Source organism: Trichosurus vulpecula, chromosome 6 (assembly GCF_011100635.1).
Source record: "Trichosurus vulpecula isolate mTriVul1 chromosome 6, mTriVul1.pri, whole genome shotgun sequence".
Lineage (NCBI taxonomy): Eukaryota > Metazoa > Chordata > Mammalia > Diprotodontia > Phalangeridae > Trichosurus > Trichosurus vulpecula.
Genome location: NC_050578.1, coordinates 160,019,625 through 160,041,760, shown reverse-complemented (window position 1 = coordinate 160,041,760; position 22,136 = coordinate 160,019,625). Strand labels below are relative to the sequence as shown.

The 22,136-nt window shown below is 38.6% G+C and overlaps 1 protein-coding gene across 1 annotated transcript in view; it reads left to right on the top strand.

Annotated features, from left to right (window-relative positions):
* The window catches only part of ATP10D (ATPase phospholipid transporting 10D (putative)), a 119,078-nt gene extending 101,792 nt beyond the window's left edge, over positions 1-17,286 (top strand). The window contains exons 18-23 of the mRNA XM_036763512.1: positions 5,858-5,983; positions 8,086-8,286; positions 11,716-11,796; positions 11,927-12,031; positions 14,522-14,709; positions 15,458-17,286. Of these exons, the coding sequence (XP_036619407.1) occupies positions 5,858-5,983; positions 8,086-8,286; positions 11,716-11,796; positions 11,927-12,031; positions 14,522-14,709; positions 15,458-15,803 (1,047 nt within the window). The 3' untranslated portion in view covers positions 15,804-17,286. The remainder of the gene's footprint in view (positions 1-5,857; positions 5,984-8,085; positions 8,287-11,715; positions 11,797-11,926; positions 12,032-14,521; positions 14,710-15,457) is intronic.
* Positions 17,287-22,136: the final 4,850 nt, after the last annotated feature.

Here is a 22,136-nt window from a genome sequence, read left to right as displayed (position 1 = left end):
TTCCCTAATACATGGTCAGTTTTTGTGTAGGTACAGCCTTCTCTGTGGCAAAATCTCAGTAGAGGAAAGAGCCCTAGAGTGCCAGATGGGACACTGAGTACCTAATCACAAACTGTACTGCTGATTTTCTATAATCACATAGCAGCAGTTCCTTCTGCCTGAGCATCTTTGTCTTCTTTTTATTTTAAAAAATTTTTTTATCATGAACTTGAAAAACATCAACAAACATAAACATTTCCATATTCAAAGATTGGGGGAATAAAAGATTGTATAGGGAACTATGGATCTTTTTTAAACTCAGTTTGATATTTCTGTAGATCTCCATTGAACTTTTTTATAACGTGTTTTATTTTTTTCCACAATTACATGTTAAAACAATTTTTAAACTTTTTTAAAGTTCTGAGTTCTAAATTCTGTCCCTCCCTGCTCCTTGAGACAGTAAGCAATCCAGTATAGTTTATACATTTGCAATTATGTTTTGTTTTTTGGTAGGGCAGTTGGGGTTAAATGACTTGCCCAAAGTCACACATGTAGTACATGTGTCAAGTGTCTGAGGTCACATTTGAACTCAGGTCCTTCTGACTCCAGGGCCAGTGCTCTACTCACTGTGCCACCTAGCTGCCCCTTACATGTGCAATTATGTAAAACATTTCTATATTAGTCATTTTGTAAAGAAGTCTCGAAAAAAGTGAAAGAGAGGAAAAAATAGCATGCTTCATTCTGCTTCAGTCAGATAGTATCAGTTCCTTCTCTGGAGGCAGATAGCATGCTTCATCATGAGTCTTTTGGAATTGTCTTGGATCATTGCATTGCTGAGAATAGCTAAGTCATTAACAGTTCTTCACTGAACAGTATTGCTGTTACAACATTCTCCTGGTTCTGCTCACTTCCCTTTGCATCAGTTCATGTAAGTCTTTCCGAGAGGCAATACATGCCTCTTATCAACTTTGGAGAAATATTATGAAAGCGAATGCTCTGTAAACATGTCATTGAGAATCATGAAGTGCCTTCTGTGTGCAAACCACTGTGATAAGGGAAACACAAATAAGAAAACCACCTCTGCCAATGCAGATTTGCATCTACTTTGTAACTTAGTGTTGAGTTGTCTAGATCACTGAAAGGTTGAATGATTTGCCCGGGGTTACAAAGCCAGCATGTATCAGAAACAGGATTTGAACCCGGGTGTTCCTGACTAAGGCAAACTATCCATCAGCAATGCCACTCTGTTCCTTTAGAGTTTATGATAACTAACTTTATGATAATTTTGTGATTCAAAAGGTACAAAATTCTTTGCTAAGTCAGAGAAAAAAATAACAGCTGGAAAGAGTCTTAGTATGTCAACCATGGTAATCCTCAGTCAGAAGTGTCATTTTCAGATATGGCCAATGTGTTGATTTGTTTTGCTGAATTATAATCTTTTTAAAAAAAAAGAGGGCTTCTAATTAGGGATCTGACCTTCTGTGCTCTACTAATCCTACCTTATATTTATATGTTGCTTTTAGTTACTTTTAGCTAATTTCTATTGTTTGATTAAAGCTCACAATAGCATAATGAAGAGGATAGCAGTAGTGGCCTCCTTGATGATGGGAAAAAACAGACATAATTTTAGCTCACATACTAAATGGTAAAGTAAAAAGGGTAGTAAAAATATTACTCTGTGCCCTCTTCTGCACTTTGTTTTATTTACTTTAGTGCTTTTAAAATAATTCTCTTGATTTTTCCTTTTTTTACGTATCTGTCACTACCCACAAATCACAACTATTGTCCCTAATTAGAAGCACTCCCTGATTTTAAAAAAATAGATGACTCATCAAAACAAATGAACACATTGGCCATGTCTGAGAAAGCATATCTCATTCTGCATCTCTAATCCATCACTTCTGTGTTAAGTGGTGAGAAGTATGTTTCATTCATAGTCTTTGGCCATCATATCATTCCTTTCTTTGAGCAGAGTCCAGAGGCCTTTCTAGGTTTTCCTTTACCTTCTTATTTTAGTTATCATATAATTTGTTCTGGCTTAGCAAAGGTGACAAAAACAGAAAACAGCATTGGGGCTGATGTTAGATAACATAGGGAATAGCAAAGATTCCTAGGGCACTCCAATAAAGACTTCCTGCCGAGTTAACTTGTGTCCGGTCATTCAGCCAGCTCAGGGCCCATCTCGTTGTATTATCTAGTCCACACCTCTCCATCCTTTCCACGAGAATAATGTAAGATACTTCATCTAATGCTTTCTACAATCTAGATAACTATAATATTCCCCACTCCACCAGATTAATAATGATTCCCAAAAAGGTTGTCTGGAATGTTGTGTTCTTGATGAAGGAATGCAGGCTCTTTGTAATCACCAAAAGGTTGAATGACTTGTCCATTCTAAATGTTTGCTAACCATCTCTTTAATGATGTATTCTAAAAATTTTTGACTAATCTCACCACCTATGGTTTCCAGATTCTATTCTATTCTTTTTTTAACTTGAATGGCATTTGCCCTTTTCTAGCCCTTAGGTACTTTTCCATTCTCCATTCTTTTAATACTTGAGGTTATTTATAGTTCATCTTGGCTGGGTGACTTTATTCATCGAGAGCAGCTAGGTGCCCCCTTATTCTCTCTCTCCTTATCTTGGTTATCAACTCCCTATCAGCCATTTTTTCTTGCCATTGCCAATGCAAATTCTCCTTGGCAGAAAAAAAAGACAACAGAAGAAACAAAATAAAAACTGAGCAGCTGTCATTGTCTTCACTCCTCCAAGAAGCAATCCAGTCTCATCTTTGATCTTCCTCTTATCTACAAGTTGTTTAAAAACAACAATTAAAAACACTAATGCTGGGTTTACTTCCAAGGCATCATTAGAAATCAACTCTCCACTGGCTATAGAGAGCTTAGCATTTTTTCTCCTAAAGTCTGACCGAAAACTAAAAACAAAAAAAAAACCAGCTAAAAGAGAAAGAAGCATTATCTGAGCATTTTGAAATGTTCTAGGTGTAAGACCACTTTAAGTTGTGAACTTCCCTAAGGTAAGCAAGCACAGTTACATGATAGATTGTTTTGCTGGGTGGTAGACTTGTTGGAGAAGTGACATGTTTGCCAGGGAATGTAGGCTTAGGGAGCATCTCTTGTTCTTAGTAATTGGACCTTCCCTTCTTCAACTCAGTTAAAACAAAAATTAAGCCATTCTCCAAGGAAAATATTGTCTCGACCAGTTTCTGAAGGAGAATCGACATATGGTGTAAGAAATAGCCTGCCCCAATTGTGTATGACACAACAAAGCTTTTATTTGGCCAGTTTGAAAGTTAACTTACATAATTCAGGAGCACTTGTCTTCAGCAGCATGGCGTAGTAGAGAGAACACTAAATTTATGGTCAGAGCGTGTGATTTCTCTTTCTCATTCCCTCTCATCCACTAGCTCTGTGATCTTGAGCAAGACATTTCTTGAATTGGGTTCAAGTCACTTAACTTTGCTGGACTCAGTTTCCCCATTTTTCAAGTGAAGAGGTTGGACTAGATGTTATCTGAGGTTCCTTCTCTGTGATTTTATGATCTTGTGAATTCTGAGACTACTCCCAGATCTCTGTGTAACATTTTGTTACCTAACCTGCGGAGCTATTATGAGGAAGCATAAAATTAGGGGATGTGTGTAAAGGTCTTTGCAATTATAATGCACTATATAAATAAGTGCTACTGTTGTGGGGTTTTTTTAATTATCTTCCACTGCATCCCTACTCTGATGCCTCACTGTGGTGTGAAAGTAATCCTGAGCGTGTAAAGTATATATGCCAGTAAGGTACAAGTTCTGGCAGGCTCAGCCAGCTAGAAAGGCTTTCAGTATGTTCCTGGGATGGAACGTGTGTCTGCTATGTGAGGTTTAACTTGGTAAGTGCAGAGAAGCTCATCACTAAAAAGTCTGGTAGGAGGAGCATGCTTTTGTTTTTTATTTTTGTTTGTTTGTTCTTAGCCACAGAAACACATACAGACCAGGTGATGGGATGCTGCAAAAAGAGTGTTAGGCTTTGAGTCAGCAAACCTAGGTTCAAATCCCAGGTCTTTTATTTATCCCGTGTGACCTTGAGCAAGTCACAGCCTCTCTGGGCTTTTGTTTCCTTGTATGTAAAATGAAAGGTTTGGACTGAATGACCTTTAACGTCCTTCCTAGCTCTAAGTCCATGATTCTATGCTCTCTAAAGGAGACATATTGAATTGTGAGTGTGTCCATGAAGGAAAGGGCAGTTAGGTGGCACAGTGGATAGAGTGCTGGGCTTAGAGTGAGGAAGACTCATCTCTCTGAGTTCAGTCTGGCCTCAGACACTTGCTAGCTGTGTGACCCTGGGAAAGTCACTTCACCCTGTCTGCCTCAGTTTTCTCATCTGTAAAATAAGCTGGAGAAGGAAATGGTAAACTACTCCAGCAACCGCCATGAAGGAAAGTTTGTACACTGATGAAATTACAGCCCATCAAAGTTGTTTAGTATATACATGTATATGTATATGCATGTATGTATATATATATATATATACACACATATGTATATATGTGTGTGTGTATATATACGTATATGTGTGTGTGTGTGTGTGTGTATATATATATATATATATATATATATATATATATAGTCTTCAGAATAGCCCCTTCTGCCATAAAAGAAAAAATACCTAAAAACTGGCAAGGAAACTTTTTAAAAAATATATTTTTATTGATGTCATTTTTATATCACATACATTTCTCAGTATACTCTTCTCAATTGCAAAGAACGATCCCTTATAACAAAAAAAATTAAAAGGAGAAGAAGTCACCAAACCTAACTATGACTCTATAAAAATGCCATAACCATCTTCCCCCACCTCTATGAAGACATGGAGGAGGTGCCTTCTCATATCTCTTCTTTGGCACCAAGTTCAGTGTTTAAAATTTCAGTTATTCTTCTTTCTGTCTCTGCTTTTGTGCATATTATTTTCCTGGTTCTTCTTACTTAACTTTGCATCAGCCCATAGGTCTCCCTATACTTCTCAGGATTTATTTTTTTTAGTACTAAATAGCACAATAATAGTCCATTAGGTTCACATACCACAACTTGTTTAGCCATTGCCCAATTATGAGCATTGACTTTTTTTTAATTCTTTGCTACTACAAAAGTGGGGCAGGGAAGCTTTTTAAAGGAAAATCTCTAGTCTGGGGTATATTTTCTATTGTACAGTATTATCAAACCAACTCCTTGCAGATGAATGGCGTTCTAAGACACTGCCCCCTTGATAGGTAGCACTGCTGGCTAGGCAGTAAGAGACACTACAGATTCAAGTGCTGACAGACCTGGGGAATAGGAACAAATGTAAATTCTGACATGCCTGTTGTAGGAAGACTGAGGATTTGGATCCCTCTTTGCCTGAAATATAGGCTGAGTGCCTATATTTATTTAAATTTTTAATTTAAAGATTATTTTAAAATCTTGTGAGGTTTTGACTGCAATACTTCCTGTTGTTCCCCAAAACAGGAAGTGGAACTTAACTGTCAATCTAGGGTAGTAAAACTTCATTGAGAGACAACAGGACAAAGGAAGCCGATGGATGTACGAGTATGAGCACAAACTAGGGAGAGGGGACGAAGGGAGCCAGATATTCAGAAGCAATAATGAAATGATGGAAAAAAAATCTAATTCATATGTATTGGTAAAATGAGAACTCCCCATGCAGAACATTTGCAGCTCTCCTCCAATTTCCTCAGATGCTTCTATATGCTTACAAAGTTTTGAATAGCAGAGCTGGCTGATTTGAAAGAGTTCGCAAGTCATGGCTATAGAATCTCAGCCTCCCTTCTGATGTGTCTCATGTTTTCTGAATAGTATTTTTTTTCTTTCCCCTCTGCAGGCAGTGATGGCCAGTGACTTTGCAGTTTCCCAGTTCAGACACCTCACCAAGCTCCTACTTGTCCATGGACATTGGTGCTATACCAGACTATCTAACATGATTCTATATTTCTTCTACAAGAATGTGGTATGTGACATTTGGGGATCTTGTCTCAACACTCTCCCATCACTCTCTTATCAGTCATGGTGCATTAAAGAATGGTGACAGCATCTTGAATTTTGAAAGTTGAGGTCTGGGAAGGAGATGGCAGGACCATTAATTGCTTTATCAAAAATAATCAGGGAATGGTCTATGTGTCAACTGCTGGTAGCAAATTGCTAGGCTTGTCCATCAGTTAGGATTTGCTGCTCTCTGTACATTTAAATTCAATTAAGCCTTGTCTGGTTTATTTAAAATCTGATTTGTGACCCTCTGTAAAAGGGTTGTGACAAGTAGAACTATGAAGTGTGTGATACTGTCCATTAGGAGAAAAGGGGAGTGTTTGGCTTCAGACTTTGAGAAAACCTTGGATTTGCCCCCACCCAACCAGAGAGAACAGTATTGCATTCAGTCAAAGAAAGAAAGAAAAATGGAAACCTACTGTACAGCTTAGTTTATTAGCAAGCCCTTACAGTTGTAACATAAGTTGGGGTATTAGACCTCTGAGGTACATTCCAAAACTCAGATTTCAGGATTCTAAGAAGCACCTACTTCAGCAGGGGAGGTTAGGAGAGGAAGGTTCCTTTCTCTACCCTGGATATCTTTTGTGGTAATTGATAAGGAGTAGGGAGACCTTTTATGATCCCCTCAATCCTCTGGGAGGGGGGGGAAGGTCTAGAATTTGAACTTAGAATTTTAAGTGTTGAACCAATAGTCAGGAAATCTGATTTCTGGTCTTGCTCCTGTCACAAGCTGGCGTCTGGTTAGTCACTAAAATCTCAGCCCTTCATTTTATAAAGGTTAGCAAACAAGTTTGGAAAGACTAAGTGACTGTTAGGATCTCTTCAAGCTCAAATTTTCTCATTCTAGATGGACTCTGTGCTCATAAAAATAATTATTTGGGTCAGCAGAATTTAGACCAAATTCAGCTTTAGCTTACTAAAACAAAACAAGAAACCTCTCCCCTAAATGGTAAAAAAAAAAAAAAAAGAAAAAAAAAGAAATTGGGTCTCCTTTGACATAAATTAGCTCCAGTGGGTTGTTTTTAGGTGGTTCAAATAGGTATAATTTAGTGTTTTTTAAGTTAATAGAATTTTGTCTTAAAGCTTAGTGCTTTTCAGGAAAAAAAAGTTGGTGATGAGAAAAAACTATGTTTGGTCAAATGCTTACATTTTAAGAAAAGTATTTTTGCATTTGTAAAAGATCTTGCTAGTGCCTATGACTGATCTTGATGAAGGGTTCGTCTTTTAAATTAAAATTCAGAGGCTTGGTGGGCCTGTGGTCTTTCAAAAAACAAGCCAGCTTCTCAGAAATTCTTGGAAATATCTTTGAATTTTGATCAATAAAACCTGCAATTGCTACCTTGAGTGCTTCACTTTTCCTTTATCCCCGAAACCTACCTGTGTCTGAGCTAGAAAGGGATTATATGCTGGTCCTTTGAGAAAAATCTTCATTGATGGAGATTATCCAACCAAAGATTTAAGATCTTCCATAGTAATTCCATTCTTGGCAACCTTTCACAATGACATCACACTAAAGGAATTTCTATTTGCTTTTCACTCCAGTGGGCAAATACAGGTAGAGGGAGGTTCCATAAGGCATTAGATCAGCTTTTCTTAAGGCATTATCCTTACAAGTTAGCACAGGTCCTCTTGCCATTGGAACTCCCTGATACCTCTGAGACATCTGAATGAAATAAAGTAAAATAGTAAGACCATTTGCCATTGCCCTCCATATCAACCTTTGGGAGGATAAAGCCTTGTGTTTAACACAATTGGCTTGTTCAGGGGATGAAATACTTAAATGGAGGCGGTTGGGTGATTTAGTGGATAAAATACTAGGCCTGACATGAGGAAGACTTGGGATTTGAACTTATCCCACTTCAGACACTAGTTTAGTTACTCTCTTAGCTTCAGTTTCTGGATCCATAAAATAGAGATAATTCTAGCAACCTTAGCAAATAAATGTGGGGACCACATGAGAAAATGCGTAATGCACTCTGAAAACCTTAAAAAACTACCTGAATGTTGGCTGTTGTTTCTGTTATGGATTGTTGCTGCTAAATTTAGTGTTTCTCTTTTCATTTCTAGGCTTACGTAAACCTTCTTTTTTGGTACCAATTCTTTTGTGGATTTTCTGGAACATCCATGTCAGACTACTGGGTTTTGATCTTCTTCAACCTCCTCTTCACATCTGTTCCTCCAGTCATTTATGGTATCCTAGAAAAAGATGTTTCTGCAGAGACCCTCATGCAACTACCTGAACTTTACAAGAGCGGCCAGAAATCAGAGGTAGGTATTAGAATCATATTCACACACACTGTGATCAATGAGAGGGAGTGTGATAGAATGGATAGAGAATCAAGCATGGAGAGAAGGTGACCTGAAGTCAAGTCCCCTCTCTGACCATGGGCAAGTCACTTAACTCCTCAGTGTCCCCAGGCAACCCTCTACACCTGTAAGTTAGTTACTGAAGAGCTGCCCACTCACATCATATCACTTTCCATCTTGTGGCTTCCCTCTGCTGATGATCTCCAGTTTACCCAGTATATATTTTCTTTGTACATGGTTGTTTTCATATAGTCTCCCCCATTAAACTATGAACTCCTTCCGAGCATGGACTATCTTTTGTCCTTCTTTGTATTCTCCTAACTTAGCATAATGCCTGGCACATAGTAGGTCCTTAACAGATGCTTGTTTCTTACTTCATGGTTCTTCATCAGTTACTTGACTGATTTGATTTCAGAATAACAAGGATTTCTTCTAAAGCAGTCACAAGTTCAGGGACAAGAATATGGGAGTGTGAAACCTGGGGCCTGCAGGCTCTTGGCTTAAAATCATAGAATTTCTTGAGGCATTATCCTTTTAGATGAAAATGTTCATGGTTACTCTGATCCGTACCATGTTTTAAGGGCCTATTTTATGTGGGTTGACAGTTATAACTAGTGCTGTCCCTTGGGAGAGCTGAGATCATTTGTCCTGCTGGTAAACTTTGTTAACAGCCATTTCCTTATTATGTGTCCTGTTGGGCTGGTCGGCATTTATGATGTGCTGGTAATAGCCTAGGCAGAGCCACATCTTGCTACCCTTGATATAAGGTAATTGTGGTCATTTAATTCACCCTTCCCAGAAGTTGCCCTTCCCTTGAACTTGGCCTCCAAACACACTTTCTTTTATGCTTTGATCATTTCTTGTCTTCCCTGTTCTGAAATCTACTCTCCTGGGCTCCCTAAATCCCTTTTCCCTAATGTTGAAAAGGTCTGGAATGCTGACATGAAGTGATTGTCTTCCAGGATGCAATATTCTATTACCTGTCTCTCATCACCCTCAAAGCCTCCTTCTCCAGCCCCTGCATGTCTTCCTTTTCCCAAAGTTCCACTGGGTTGTTTTCCATTAATATCTCATTCATTTTATCTCAAATCTCCTCTCTTTACTTTCTCTACTTCCCTATCAGCATTGTTCAGTCCTAATCCTGGGGTCTATGTCCACTAGCCAGGAGTAACAAATTATTTTAAATTTTAAATTCAGTCCAACCAATATTTAACAAGCACACACAATGTGTGAAACATTGTTCTAGGCACTAGGACTAAGACAAAAATATAAAACAATCCCTGATCTCAGGGCACTAACCTTCTACTGGGGGTACAAAATGTAGATTGATAAATACAGGACAACTTAAAGATCAATAGAGAATCTAAATCTGGGTGAACTCCAAAGATCAGAAAGGGTTTCTTATAGAAAGTGTTGCCTACATTGAGACAGAAAGCTACGGATGATAAGAGATGATGGTGAAGGAGATCGGGAGTAGGACAAAAATAATCCATGCGTGCACAAAGGGAGGAATATGGAAGCTTGAGTTTGGGGTCTGTAAAGCAAATAGGCCAGTTTGGTTGGGATGAAGAGCGAGTGAAAGGAAATGATGGGAAGTGCAGAGGCAGTGTGGTGTCATGGTTAGGGCCATGGACTCCAAGTCAAAAAGACCTAGATTCAAACCTTGCCTTGTATATCTATGAGCTGAGTGTCTCTGGTCAAGTCACTTAACCTCTCTATGCCACAGTTTGCTTATTTATAAAATGAAGAGATTGGATGTAATAATCTGTAAGTTCTCTTCCAACTCTAATATCCACAATATTAAGTTTGGGAGGTCAGTGGGGAGCTAGAAGTATGAAGCTGAGGAGTTTGCATTTTATTCTAGAGGCAACATGGAACCACTAAAGATTTGTGAGTAGGGGAGTGACGTGATGCAATCAGTGCCTTAGAAAAGGTAATTTGACATTTGGGTGGAAGATATAGAAGGGAGAAATTGGAAGCAATGAGGGCCCTTTTAGGTGATGTGAATTTATAGTGGATCCAGTCAGCACAATTGTGTGACTTTTTCCAGAAGCATTTTGCTTTGGAGTGGGGGGAGGGGCGTTACTTAGGGCTGTGGTTTGGCAGGAGAAGGGGGCATTTTAATATTATTTGTTGTTCAGTCATTTCAGTCATGTCTGATTCTTTATGACCCTATTTGGGGTTTTCTTTGGTAAAGATACTGAAGTGGTTTGTCATTTCCTTCTCCAGCTCATTTTACAGATGAGGGAACAGGCAAACAGGGTTAAGTGACTTGCCCAGGGAGACACAGCTAGTAAGTTTCTGAGGCCAGATTTGAACTCAGGAAGATCAGTCTTCCTGACATGAGGCCCTGGCATTCTATGTACTATGCTACCACCTAGCTGCCTCAGGTAAGAGGATAGGGTATTGCTAAACTGATCAAGACTATGAAGGGATGAAAGTAAGAGCAGAGATAAGAGATGGGGAGGACCAAGAGGGATGAAGGGACTGGAAGTCATAGTGAGGATGAATAAATTTAGAATAAGAAAGGGGGAATGAAGGGGCAGAAAGTTATGATGAGTGAAAGGAATTGTAGAATTCAGAATTACGGAACATAGTAAGATCTAAATTATGACCTTAATTTAACACTAAATCTTTTCCCCTTGGGCCACTGGGATTCTTTCAAGTTCTCCAACTCTTAATACATTCTTTTCTTTTAGAGAGTCTGTTTCTTGCCTCATTTTAGAAATTGGTTCTGGAAAGTGAGGGAGGGGGGCATCTCTTATCCTTGATGTGGAATTGCTTTAAAGAAAAAAACAATAGACCAAGAACCACAAGTCTTCATTATTTTGATTATCCAAAAGACCACAAAAGGTTGTACGTATGAAAATACTGAGTGGGTTTGTGAGAAATAAGATAATATCCAGCAAATACTTATATGTCTATTATAGAGTTAATTTATGTGGGAGATAGAAGCATATTTTACAAATGACCTTGAATCTCCTTTTGCATTTTGGGAAAATGAGAAATGAAAAGCCAAATTAGGAAGAGAAAATGATTCTGGAGTCTATTTGAAAGAAAGGGCTTTTTGTTTAGCTAACAGTAGGCACTAACTACCAGCAGGAGGCTCTTTCTCTGTACTCTTTCAGCTCTTATTCATCAAGAGACAAGAGCAGAGGTGTGAAATGAGCAAGAAGGGCTTCATCAGACTTTTCGATTCCATTTCCCTGTGGGTCCATCCTGTCTCTGGTTTCCATTCTCCACTCAGAGCCTAGATGGTTGAGAGAATGATGGGTGGCGTTTGCAACGTTTTCTCCTATGATCAAGAAGACATCCTGGCTCCTTTTATAGTAGTATTCTGTTCTTATCCCAATTGATCACCCTCTCACCTAATATCTATTTCATTTCCAGGCGTACTTACCACTCACATTCTGGATCACCTTGCTTGATGCCTTTTACCAAAGCCTGGTTTGCTTCTTTGTGCCTTACTACGTGAGTACACATAGAAATATATTTATTCACGGTGTCCCTCTTCTGCTTTGTTTAATAAGATTTAGTCTGCTGTGCTGGCCACCTGTTACCAACCCACAGCTAAATTCCCCCCTTTCCTTTCATTTTGTAGGCCTACCAGGGCTCAGACATTGACATCTTTATGTTTGGGAACCCTCTGAACACTGCAGCTCTATTCATCATTCTTCTCCACCTCGTAATTGAAAGTAAAACTTTGGTAAGTGGAAACATATAACAACCTACTTATTTTTAAGAAAACTGACCTCCATTGTTAGGAACCTTGGACAGCTCTTGCTGCCTACATGCAAAGGGAGTTCTACAGAGAAAGGCAATGACAGGGAAAACAGTGATATCCGTGGCTTCACACGACACTCGGCAGCTGTCAGGCTACATGGAGCAGGCTTTGGATAAGTGACCCAAGAAATTATAAACAATCCCCGCTAACTGGACCAGGGATTTATTATAATCCCATCAAGGGGCAGCTCATGAATGTGAGGTTCAAGCTAAGAATATAGGCAAGTGTTGTGGAAATATCCCAGTCTAAGAGTAAGAGGACCTGAGTTTGATTCTTCACTGTACAACTCATTGTGTGACCTTGAGCCAGTCTCTTTACTGTTTTCAGCCTGGTTCTCCATCCGTAAGTTACACATAATGAACTGATCACATGGGCTGATGAAGTATGCACAAGACATTTTTCTAAACTACAGAGTGCTGTAGGAATGTGAAATGTTTGTTACTCTGCCTTTGCTACAATCGCAAGGTGTGTCATCCATTTTTTATCTCCTGGTGAGTGAGTCAGTGCTAGCCAAGGTGAGATGATGTTTTTGTTAAATATAGCACCTGACTAGGTAGGAATATTAAGAGGTGGGGGGAAATGAGTGGAAGGGAATTTCTGTTTTTTATAACCAGTATTGCTGCCGTATGTTGAAATAGGTGTCTTTTTGCTCTGTTGAAACATTGTAATGTAGCATTTGCTATATCTTAGTGGTTGATGGCTTATTGTCTTAGTTCAAAAGAAATTTTGTTATGCTTATGGGTTTTTTTTAAGTTGGCAAAGCTCTATGATAAAAGTTTTTTTTTTTCAGATTGATATATCTCCACAGATGTGGGGAGAGAGAAAAAGGAAAAGTAGAATTTCTTTGGAATGACCTGGCCCTTGGTGCCTTTTTTTTCCTCTCTTGAAATCAATGTGTTTTAAATAAGAAAAATCTGGAAGGAGTTAAAAGTCAAGCAGTCAGCCTCTTTTAGTGCCTACTCTAACCAAACAGGGCTCAAAATGGAAAGGTGTGATCTATGCAGAGGTGAATAGGTTTTCATAAATCTCTTTAGAAAACCAGATGGACTGAGCAAGGGAAAGCCTCAAAATGAAAGCCTTCTGTAGTTTTTAAATATGTATGTATGTATGTATACATATATATATACACATATATATGTATATGTATATATATATGTATATGTATATGTATGCCTACTTTGTTTTGAAAGAATGCAGGAAGTTATGAAACTATCAAGTGAAAAATGTGATTATGTCAAAAAACATGCTTCTGACCATTATAGTGGGACATGTCCTGGAATTCTGATGAATTATAGAGAATCTCAAAGATATCAAATATGGAAGATGTTTGGATATTTCCGCTCCCAACTGAATTGAAACTCCTCAGTTGGCTGTCAAAGAAGATACAGAGGTTGGACGGAAAGGATCAGTTAGGCTAGCCTCCCTCAGAGTTACCAACTTGTTCAGCATCATGTCTACTCTAATTCCTTCTACCCTTGTGTTTCATGCAGACCCCACCATATCTTCTTCTTCATTTTTTCCCCTCCTTTCATCCCAGACTTTAGTTAAGGAACAAACCTAATCATTTCTGAAATGAGTGAAATCCAAGAAAGGCATTAAAATACTTATCAGAAATTCTGAATCAAATCTCTTTAAAGAGACATTGGGGGCTATGTGGCTTGGGGCAAAGGTTGAGGAAGGAAAAATCTCAGAACCACTGCTTTTGATCCATGAAAAAAAAAATCACTGAATTAGCTAAAACAAAAAGAGTAGTTTCTGTCTAAATGATTTATGTTGATTAGGGCAGATAAGAAGTGTGTGTGCCTCGTGTGAAATCAATACACAGGGGAAAAAGCTGGCTGGAAGGTGGGCTGGAAACATATATGGCTTGGGAGTCCACTGAATAACCGAAAAAAGGATAAAAGTATTTTTTCATACTCTATATTTTAAATACAACCTTTAGAGCAAGCATTCCTAAACATTTTTATATCTCTGAGCCCCTTTTCATTCTGATAAAGCCTGTGGACCTCTCCTCAAAATAATGTTTTTAAATGCATAGGGTTACAAAGGAAACCAATTATATTGAAATAATTGTCCAAATATTAAAAATTCCAAGTTTACAGACACCCCCTCACTGAAATCTTCCCACAAACACTAGGCTAGAGATTTCTCATGACTGAGAGATATGATGGTGTTTGTGAGACAAATAAATGATTCTGCTAGTCAGTTTTAATGGAAATCAATCAATTTATTCATATAAGTAGCTGTTGAAGTTTTAGTTCATCACTTTCACACTTTATCTACTAAGAAATATATACCAATCTAGGTTAGAAGTGAGATTCACGGAAGTCCAGAGTTTTGCCAGGCTGTGAAACCCAGGCAGGATGGGAGTTTGATGTCTTACTTACGTCCTCTGCTCTTGTTCCCTTGCAGACTTGGATTCACATGCTGGTCATTGGTGGTAGCATCTCAACTTACTTTTTCTTTGCCTTGGTGTTTGGAGCAATGTGTGTGACTTGCAACCCACCATCCAACCCCTACTGGATCATGGAGGAACACATGATGGATCCAGTGTTTTATTTAGTCTGTGTCATCACAACTTGTGTCGCTCTTCTCCCCAGGTACGAATTGGTTTCACAACCTAAAGGATCTAAGTGAAGTCATAGACCTGGAAGGCACTTTGAGATTGTGTGATCTCTCTGCCCTTTTTTATTTAGGTCGTTTTCTACCTCAGTCACTTGTCTCAAGAACCTCAAACCATTGTATTTTAGGGCTTCACAACCATTGTCTTCTTTTTTATAACCTAGACTGTTCTCTTTCCATCCCCCTCACCCAACATGATAGCTCTGGAGATAAGAATACTATTAAATTTCACCTGTTTTGAGTTGTTTACAAATCTACTTTCTCCTATAGCAGTTTTAAAAAAACTACAGTTAGACCTTTTCTACTATAATGACAGAACAGGGATGATATTTCTCACAAGGGTCTATATAAGCACAGTACTAAGTTCACATTTGATAAATGCCTTCATCACTGCCATTAATTATGTCAGGAAACTCATTTCTCTAATCTTAATATTATAGTTTTTATATTTGTTGCCTTAAGGCTTAATTACATTTGATGATTACCATCTAATTTACTGAGAATTTACTCTCCTCACCCATATTACAATGATTTTTATTTAAATTGGATGTCTCTACCGAATAGGGTACGCTGGAAGCCTGAAAACAGTGACGGAGAGATACTTCTACACTTCTGGTGGAGATCTGCCCGTGTGCTGCTTTGATATTTTTTTTTTTGGTGTAGCTAGAAAGTACTTTCTTGATTTGCCAAGCTGTGATTAATTTAATAATGCTGTTTGTCTCCTAGGTTTGTATACAGAGTTCTGCAGGGATCATTATTTCCTTCTCTGATATTAAGAGCTAAGCACCTTGATAAACTTACTTTGGAGGAAAGGAATGAAGCTCTCAAAAAGTGGAAAGAGGCCAGAAGGATGACAGCTGTGCGTTCTGCTCCTACAGACACCAAGAAGCTAGAAAGAAGGAGAAACTCAGGCTCTCCTTGTGACTTCTCAATGACAGCAGCATCTTTTTGTACCAAGCAAAGAGACTCTCCCGTATTCAAAGCTACTTTAGATATAAACAATGCCTCAGGGATGGCTATGAAGATGGTACCAAGTAGCGATCATCCTTCACAGAACAGCACTCAGACATAAGAAAGAACAAAGTGTTTCTTGGTATTTGGAATTGAAAAGAAGGAAATACGTCCCTACCGAAAAAAGATTGATTTGAATTGTTTCTTAAAGAACATGAATATCTTCATAGGCTATGACAAGTCTATGTGAAATATGTTCTATGTGTGGAATTTTAAAGAGATTAAAAGATTGACCTGGGTAGGTTTTTAATTTGATTCATTGCTGGAATCAAATGCTCTTAGGGAAGTTTTTGGATTTTGTAAAAGCGTTTTAATTGATTTAGAAATGCAAAGTATTTAAAGAGGGAATTAAATAAAATTTAAAATTTTCTATTTCATTTGGAGACCATAAAAGAAAATAAACACATGCATATTACTGGCATTTCCCAATTTAAGAACAGGTCAGCTCCAAAAAAAATCTATTTACATATCAGTCTTTTGGAAATTAGAGCACCTTTCTCACGTAGAAACAATGTCATGCATGGTGTTTCATTTCCTAGGTCAGGCTACAATAAATCTCTTTAACCTATGATGTATCTGAATACAGTAATATACATCCAAGAATACCACTCTCTTTCCCCAACTCCTTCCACCTCTAGATAGATCACTTCCCAGGTGCCTTGAGTTAAGAAACACTTGTTCCGATTGGGGCTTAGATTCCTCCCACTACCTGTTCCTATGTTGGGGTTATTTAAGCCAAGAGTTCATAAATTAGGGAACTGCCAGTATTTCTAGATCCATGGTAACCTTGACAACCAATAAAATATTCTATTCAAGAGCAAGTCTCAAAAAGAAAAAAAAAACCACCTTGTAGTGTTTTTTTAAAATTTCATCACCTTTTCTTTCTGCTGTCATGTTCTGCAAAAACAGGGTATGCACAGCTAATACTTGGGGTCAGCTTGATACAAGAGAAATAATATTGGATATGCAGTCCAAGGTTAGAGACTAGACCTGTGATCTCTTTGGCATAGGGAACTTCCCAGGTGAGAACATTACCTCTTCCAAAGTAGGTTGGCACTTCCTCTGCAACCTCAAATTTTAAAGAGCTTCCTAGAGCACCAAGAGGTTAGGTGACTTACCCAGGGTCACACAACCAGTATGGGTCAGAGTTTAGACTTGAACCCAGGTCTTTCTCACTTTGAAATGTTCTCTTTGTCTGCTATGCCAAGATTCCTCTTGAACCCATGTTCAAAATCCACCTGTTCCATTTGCTATTTTTGTCCCAGTGTTGCCCCATCAGTTTCTGCATCTATAAAGTGAAGGAGTTGGTTGGATTATATCTATAATTTAGCTTCCAGTTCTACAACTATGAAGCTGTGATAAGGCCAAGATGCATTGTGGTATGAGAAGACAGAGACTCTTCAGAAGTCTTTTTTAAAATGCATTTTAAGACAGCAAGCTGTCTGCCATGGATATGTATTCTGGTTATTTATAATAACCATACTATATAAAAAACAAAATCATGACATACAGAATCTTTCTGATAAAATGATTTTTAAAAATGATGGGCCTAAAATGGCATTATTTGTACACTCATCAGCTTAATGCAGTTATGACTAGTATTAAGACTTAAAGGGATCTAAGCAAGTGTTCTCTTTCCCTTCTTTTCCCCCATGTTGTTTTTCTCTCTTTAAAAGAAAAAACCAGTGGAGTTCTATATATTGACACGCAGTCTCAAGGATAGGGAGTGACTGCTCTAGAGTTTTATCTTCCTTTGCCTTGTGAGGAGGCATTTGAGGCTTTCTCATCTCTTAAATAAGATATGGGAGGGTAAGAATGGGCAAATAAGTACTAGAAGAAGAGTACTTTTTATTTTTATTTTTTTTCTAATTATTATTTATTTAATATTTTCAGTATTCAGCATTGATTTCCACAAGAGTTTGAATTACAAATTTTCTCCCCATTTCCACCTTCCCCCCTCTGCAAGATGGCATATATTCTGATTGACCTGTTCCCCAGTCAGCCCTCCCTTCTATCATCCCACTCCCCCCCATCCCCTTTTCCCTTACTTTCTTGTAGGGCAAAATAGATTTCTATGTCCCATTGCCTGTATATCTTATTTCCTAGTTGCAGGTAAAAACTTTTTTTTGAACATCTGATTTTAAAACTTTGAGTTCCAAATTCTCTCCCCTCTTCCCTCCCCACTCACCCTCCCTAAGAAGGCAAGCAATTCAACATAGGCCATATATGTGTCATTATGCAAAACCCTTCCACAATACTCATGTTGTGAAAGACTAACTATATTTTGCTCCTTCCTAACCTATCCCCCTTTATTCAATTTTCTCCCTTGACCCTGTCCCTTTCCAAAACTGTTTGCTTTTGATTTACCTCCTCCCCCTATCTGCCCTCGCTTCTACTGTCCTCCCTTTTTTATCTCCTTCCTCCTTTCCTGTGGGGTAAGATACCCAATTGAATGTGTATGTTATTCCCTCCTCAGGTCAAATCCGATGAGAGCAAGATTCCCTCATTCCCCCTCACCTGCCCCCCCTTCCCGTCCTACAGAACTGCTTTTTCTTGCCACTTTTATGTGAGATAATTTACCCCATTCTATCTCTGCCTTTCTCCCCCCTAAATATATTCCTCTCTCGTCCCTTAATTTGATTTTTTTAGATATCATCCCTTCACATTCAACTCACCCTGTGCCCTCTGTCTATATGTGTGTGTATATACATACACACACACACCACATACACACGTATGCATATTCCCTTCAGCTACCCTAATACTGAGGTCTCGTGAATTATACGCATCATCTTTCCATGTAGGAATGTAAATAAAACATTTCAACTTTAGTAAGTCCCTTATGATTTCTCTTTCTTGTTTACCTTTTCATGCTTCTCTTGATTCTTGTGTTTGAAAGTCAAATTTTCTATTCAGCTCTGGTCTTTTCACTGAGAAAGCTTGAAAGTCCTCTATTTTATTGAAAATCCATATTTTGCCTTGGAGCATTATGCTCAGTTTTGCTGGATAGGTGATTCTTTGTTTAAATCCTAGCTTCATTGACCTCCAGAATATCATATTCCAAGTCCTTTTAAACCTTAATGTAGAAGCTGCTAGATCTTGTGTTATCCTGATTGTGTTTCCACAATACTCAAATTGATTCTTTCTGGCTGCTTGCAATATTTTCTCCTTGATCTGGGAGCTCTGGAATTTGGCGACAATATTCCTAGGAGTTTTCTTTCTGGGATCTTTTTGAGGAGGCAATCTGTGGATTCTTTCAATTTCTATTTTACCCTCTGGCTTTAGAATATCAGGGCAGTTTTCCTTGATGACTTCTTGAAAGGTGATATCTAGGCTCTTTTGTTGATCATGACTTTCAGGTAGTCCAATAATTCTTAAATTATCTCTCCTGGGTCTATTTTCCAGGTTAGTGATTTTTCCAATGAGATATTTCGCATAGTCTTCCATTTTTTCATTCCTTTGGTTCTGTTTTATAATATCTTGATTTCTCATGAAGTCACTAGCTTCCACTTGCTCCAATCTCATTTTTAAGGTAGTATTTTCCTCAGTGGTCTTTTGGACCTCCTTTTCCATTTGGCTAATTCTGCCTTTCAAGGCATTCTTCTCCTCATTGGCTTTTTGGAGCTCTTTTGCCATTTGAGTTAGTCTATTTTTGAAGGTGTTATTTTCTTTGGTATTTTTTTGGGTCTCCTTTAGCAAGTCATTGACTTGTTTTTCGTGGTTTTCTCGCATCCCTCTCATTTCTCTTCCCAATTTTTCCTCTACTTCTCTAACTTGCTTTTCCAAATCCTTTTTGAGCTCTTCCATGGCCTGAGACCAGTTCATGTTTTTCTTGGAGACTTTTGATGTAGGCTCTTTGACTTTGTTGACTTCTTCTGTCTGTATGTTTTGGTCTTCTTTGTCACCAAAGAAAGATTCCAAAGTCTGAGTGAATCTGAGTCCGTTTTTGCTGCCTGTTCATGTTCCCAGCCAACTGCTTGACCCTTGAGCTTTCCATCAGGGTATGACTGCTTGTAGAGAGTACTTTGTCCCAAGCTTGAGGGGCTGTGCTGTTGTTTTCAGAGCTATTTCTACACAAGCTCTGCCACACTCGCGCTACTCCTCCCCCAAGAACTGCCAACCCAGATGGCAACTCAGATCTAACCAGGCTCTGCACTCCTGTTCTGATCCACTACTTAATTCCTCCCACCAGGTAGGCCTGGGGCAGGAAGCAACTGCAGCTGTAGCTCTGGAAGCAGCCTCAAAGCTGCACCACCTCCACCACCCCTGGGGTGGTAGCCTACCTCGATCTCCTTTCACTCTGTCCCCACAGTTTTTTCCCACTAACCTTCTTTGTTGTCTTTGGTGTTTGTGGGTTGAGAAGTCTGGTAACTGCCACAGCTCATTGATTCACGGTGCTAAGGCCCGTTCTGCCAGGCTCCCTGTCTGGTTCGTCTGGGCACGGCCCACGCTGGGCTCTGCTCCACTCCACTCCCAGCATGGTGCAATAGACCTTACCCAGGCATCATCCAGGCTGTCCTGGGCTGGAGCCCTGCTTCCCTCTGCTATTTCGTGGGTTCTTCAGTTCTAGAATTTGTTCAGAGCCATTTTTTATAGGTGTTTGGAGGGTCCTGGGGGAGAGCTTTAGGCAAGTCCCTGCTTTCCAGCTGCCATCTTGGCTCCACCCCCCCCACTCCCACCCCCCACAAATTCAAGAGTAGTTTTTAAATGTCCACAAGGTGAATATGTGTAATCATAAGATCTTTAAAAGCATTAATATTTGTAATATCTACAATACTTAAGTATTGCACTCATTTGTACTTGAATAATTGCACACTTTTAAGACAATAAAGGTCCAAGCTACTTTAACCCAAAAAGATCCCAATATTGTAGACAATTTTGAGTTAGATATTTAAGTTGACCTACCCTTATCATCACTTCAAAAGATGGTTTCCTAATTTATCCTTCCTTCACTGCTGAAGGAACTGGATTCTCTAAAGGTCCTCTACCTCAATGGAATCAGAGTGCCAAGCTGGGAAGACAAAACTTCAGAGGGGATGGTGAGCATGGATTTTTGCTTTGATTAGTTTCTCCAGGGGTGGCTGAAGCCATAATTACATTCAGGTATACATGATAAATGTAATCAATGACGGGAGGAATACCTTATAAGGATCACCCTGGTAGAAAACAATGGATGTCTCTGAAGAGCTACCTCTATTTAGGTCTCAATGCTAAACACATGACCCAGTTTACATATTGCCCCCAGAGCCTGAAAAGTATTGAGATTTCTTTTTTGTTGTTAGAGTTCACCATTCAGCAGAATGTTATCCTTTATAAATGAATTTTCCCATGTGTCTTTATTTCTTCTTTATCTTTATTGAAGCTTTTGTTCTAAATTGTTTTATGATCTCTTCCCCCCCACCCAGCCACCTTGAGCTACTGACACACATGGGTAAGTTGATGCCTATCATCAACATGTTAAAACAATTGAGCACAATTCCAACATGTTCAATAAACTTATAAGTACTCTTAGGTGTTTACTTAAATAAGTTTCATAGCAACAAGGAGTTCCCATGAATAAATAAAATACAAGTGCTATTTAGGAAAAAGTATTTTTCATTGTTGCCTAATAGATGAGAATTGCTGTGGAGTTTACATTTGGAGGTCCATCTCACTTCAAATTACCTACCTTGTGTGTGGTTAAGAAAAATAATCCTCAACCCAACTATTCCACTATATTGGAGAAAAATTTTGATGACTAGATTTTCATCTCTTACAAATCTTTGGGGGGAAAAAGTCTATGCCAAGATGTGCCTAAGTAGAAGCTACATCTTAGAGTGTAGTTTACTTCAGATAGAGATCAAACTATCTGACCTCTCATTTCCCTCACCAAACAGATTTTATGATTTTCTAGATTAGATGGCCTCAGACACCAAAGATGATAATCTAGTCTTTGATTCACAAAACTCCAGATGATGCTGCCTAATGTGGAAAGGAAAGGCCACTTCAGCACACTCTTGACTTTTTGTTCTTGTTCATGGAAAAAAAAAGAATTTGCTATCTCGGGGAGAATTTATTCTTTACATAAGGGTAAAAGACAGGGTAGTGAGGTGAAAAGCGCCCTGGATTTGAAATGAGACATTTAAATTTTTGAGTTTGATTTCTGCAGGTAATGCCTGCACTGACTAGTTATATGATTTTCATTTCTGTCAGCCTCCATTTCTTCATCTATAAAACTAACTGAAATTCCTTTTTGTGTCTCCAGAGAAAGTGAACTTCATTCTAGATATGTGGTTGTCTATGACTATTTGTCCACAAGTGTGATCCACTCATTTATAGTAAAACTGATTCAGAATATAATTCTTAGGATGCTCAAAAATCATCTTGGCTTTATCTGGAGACAAAACCCATTATT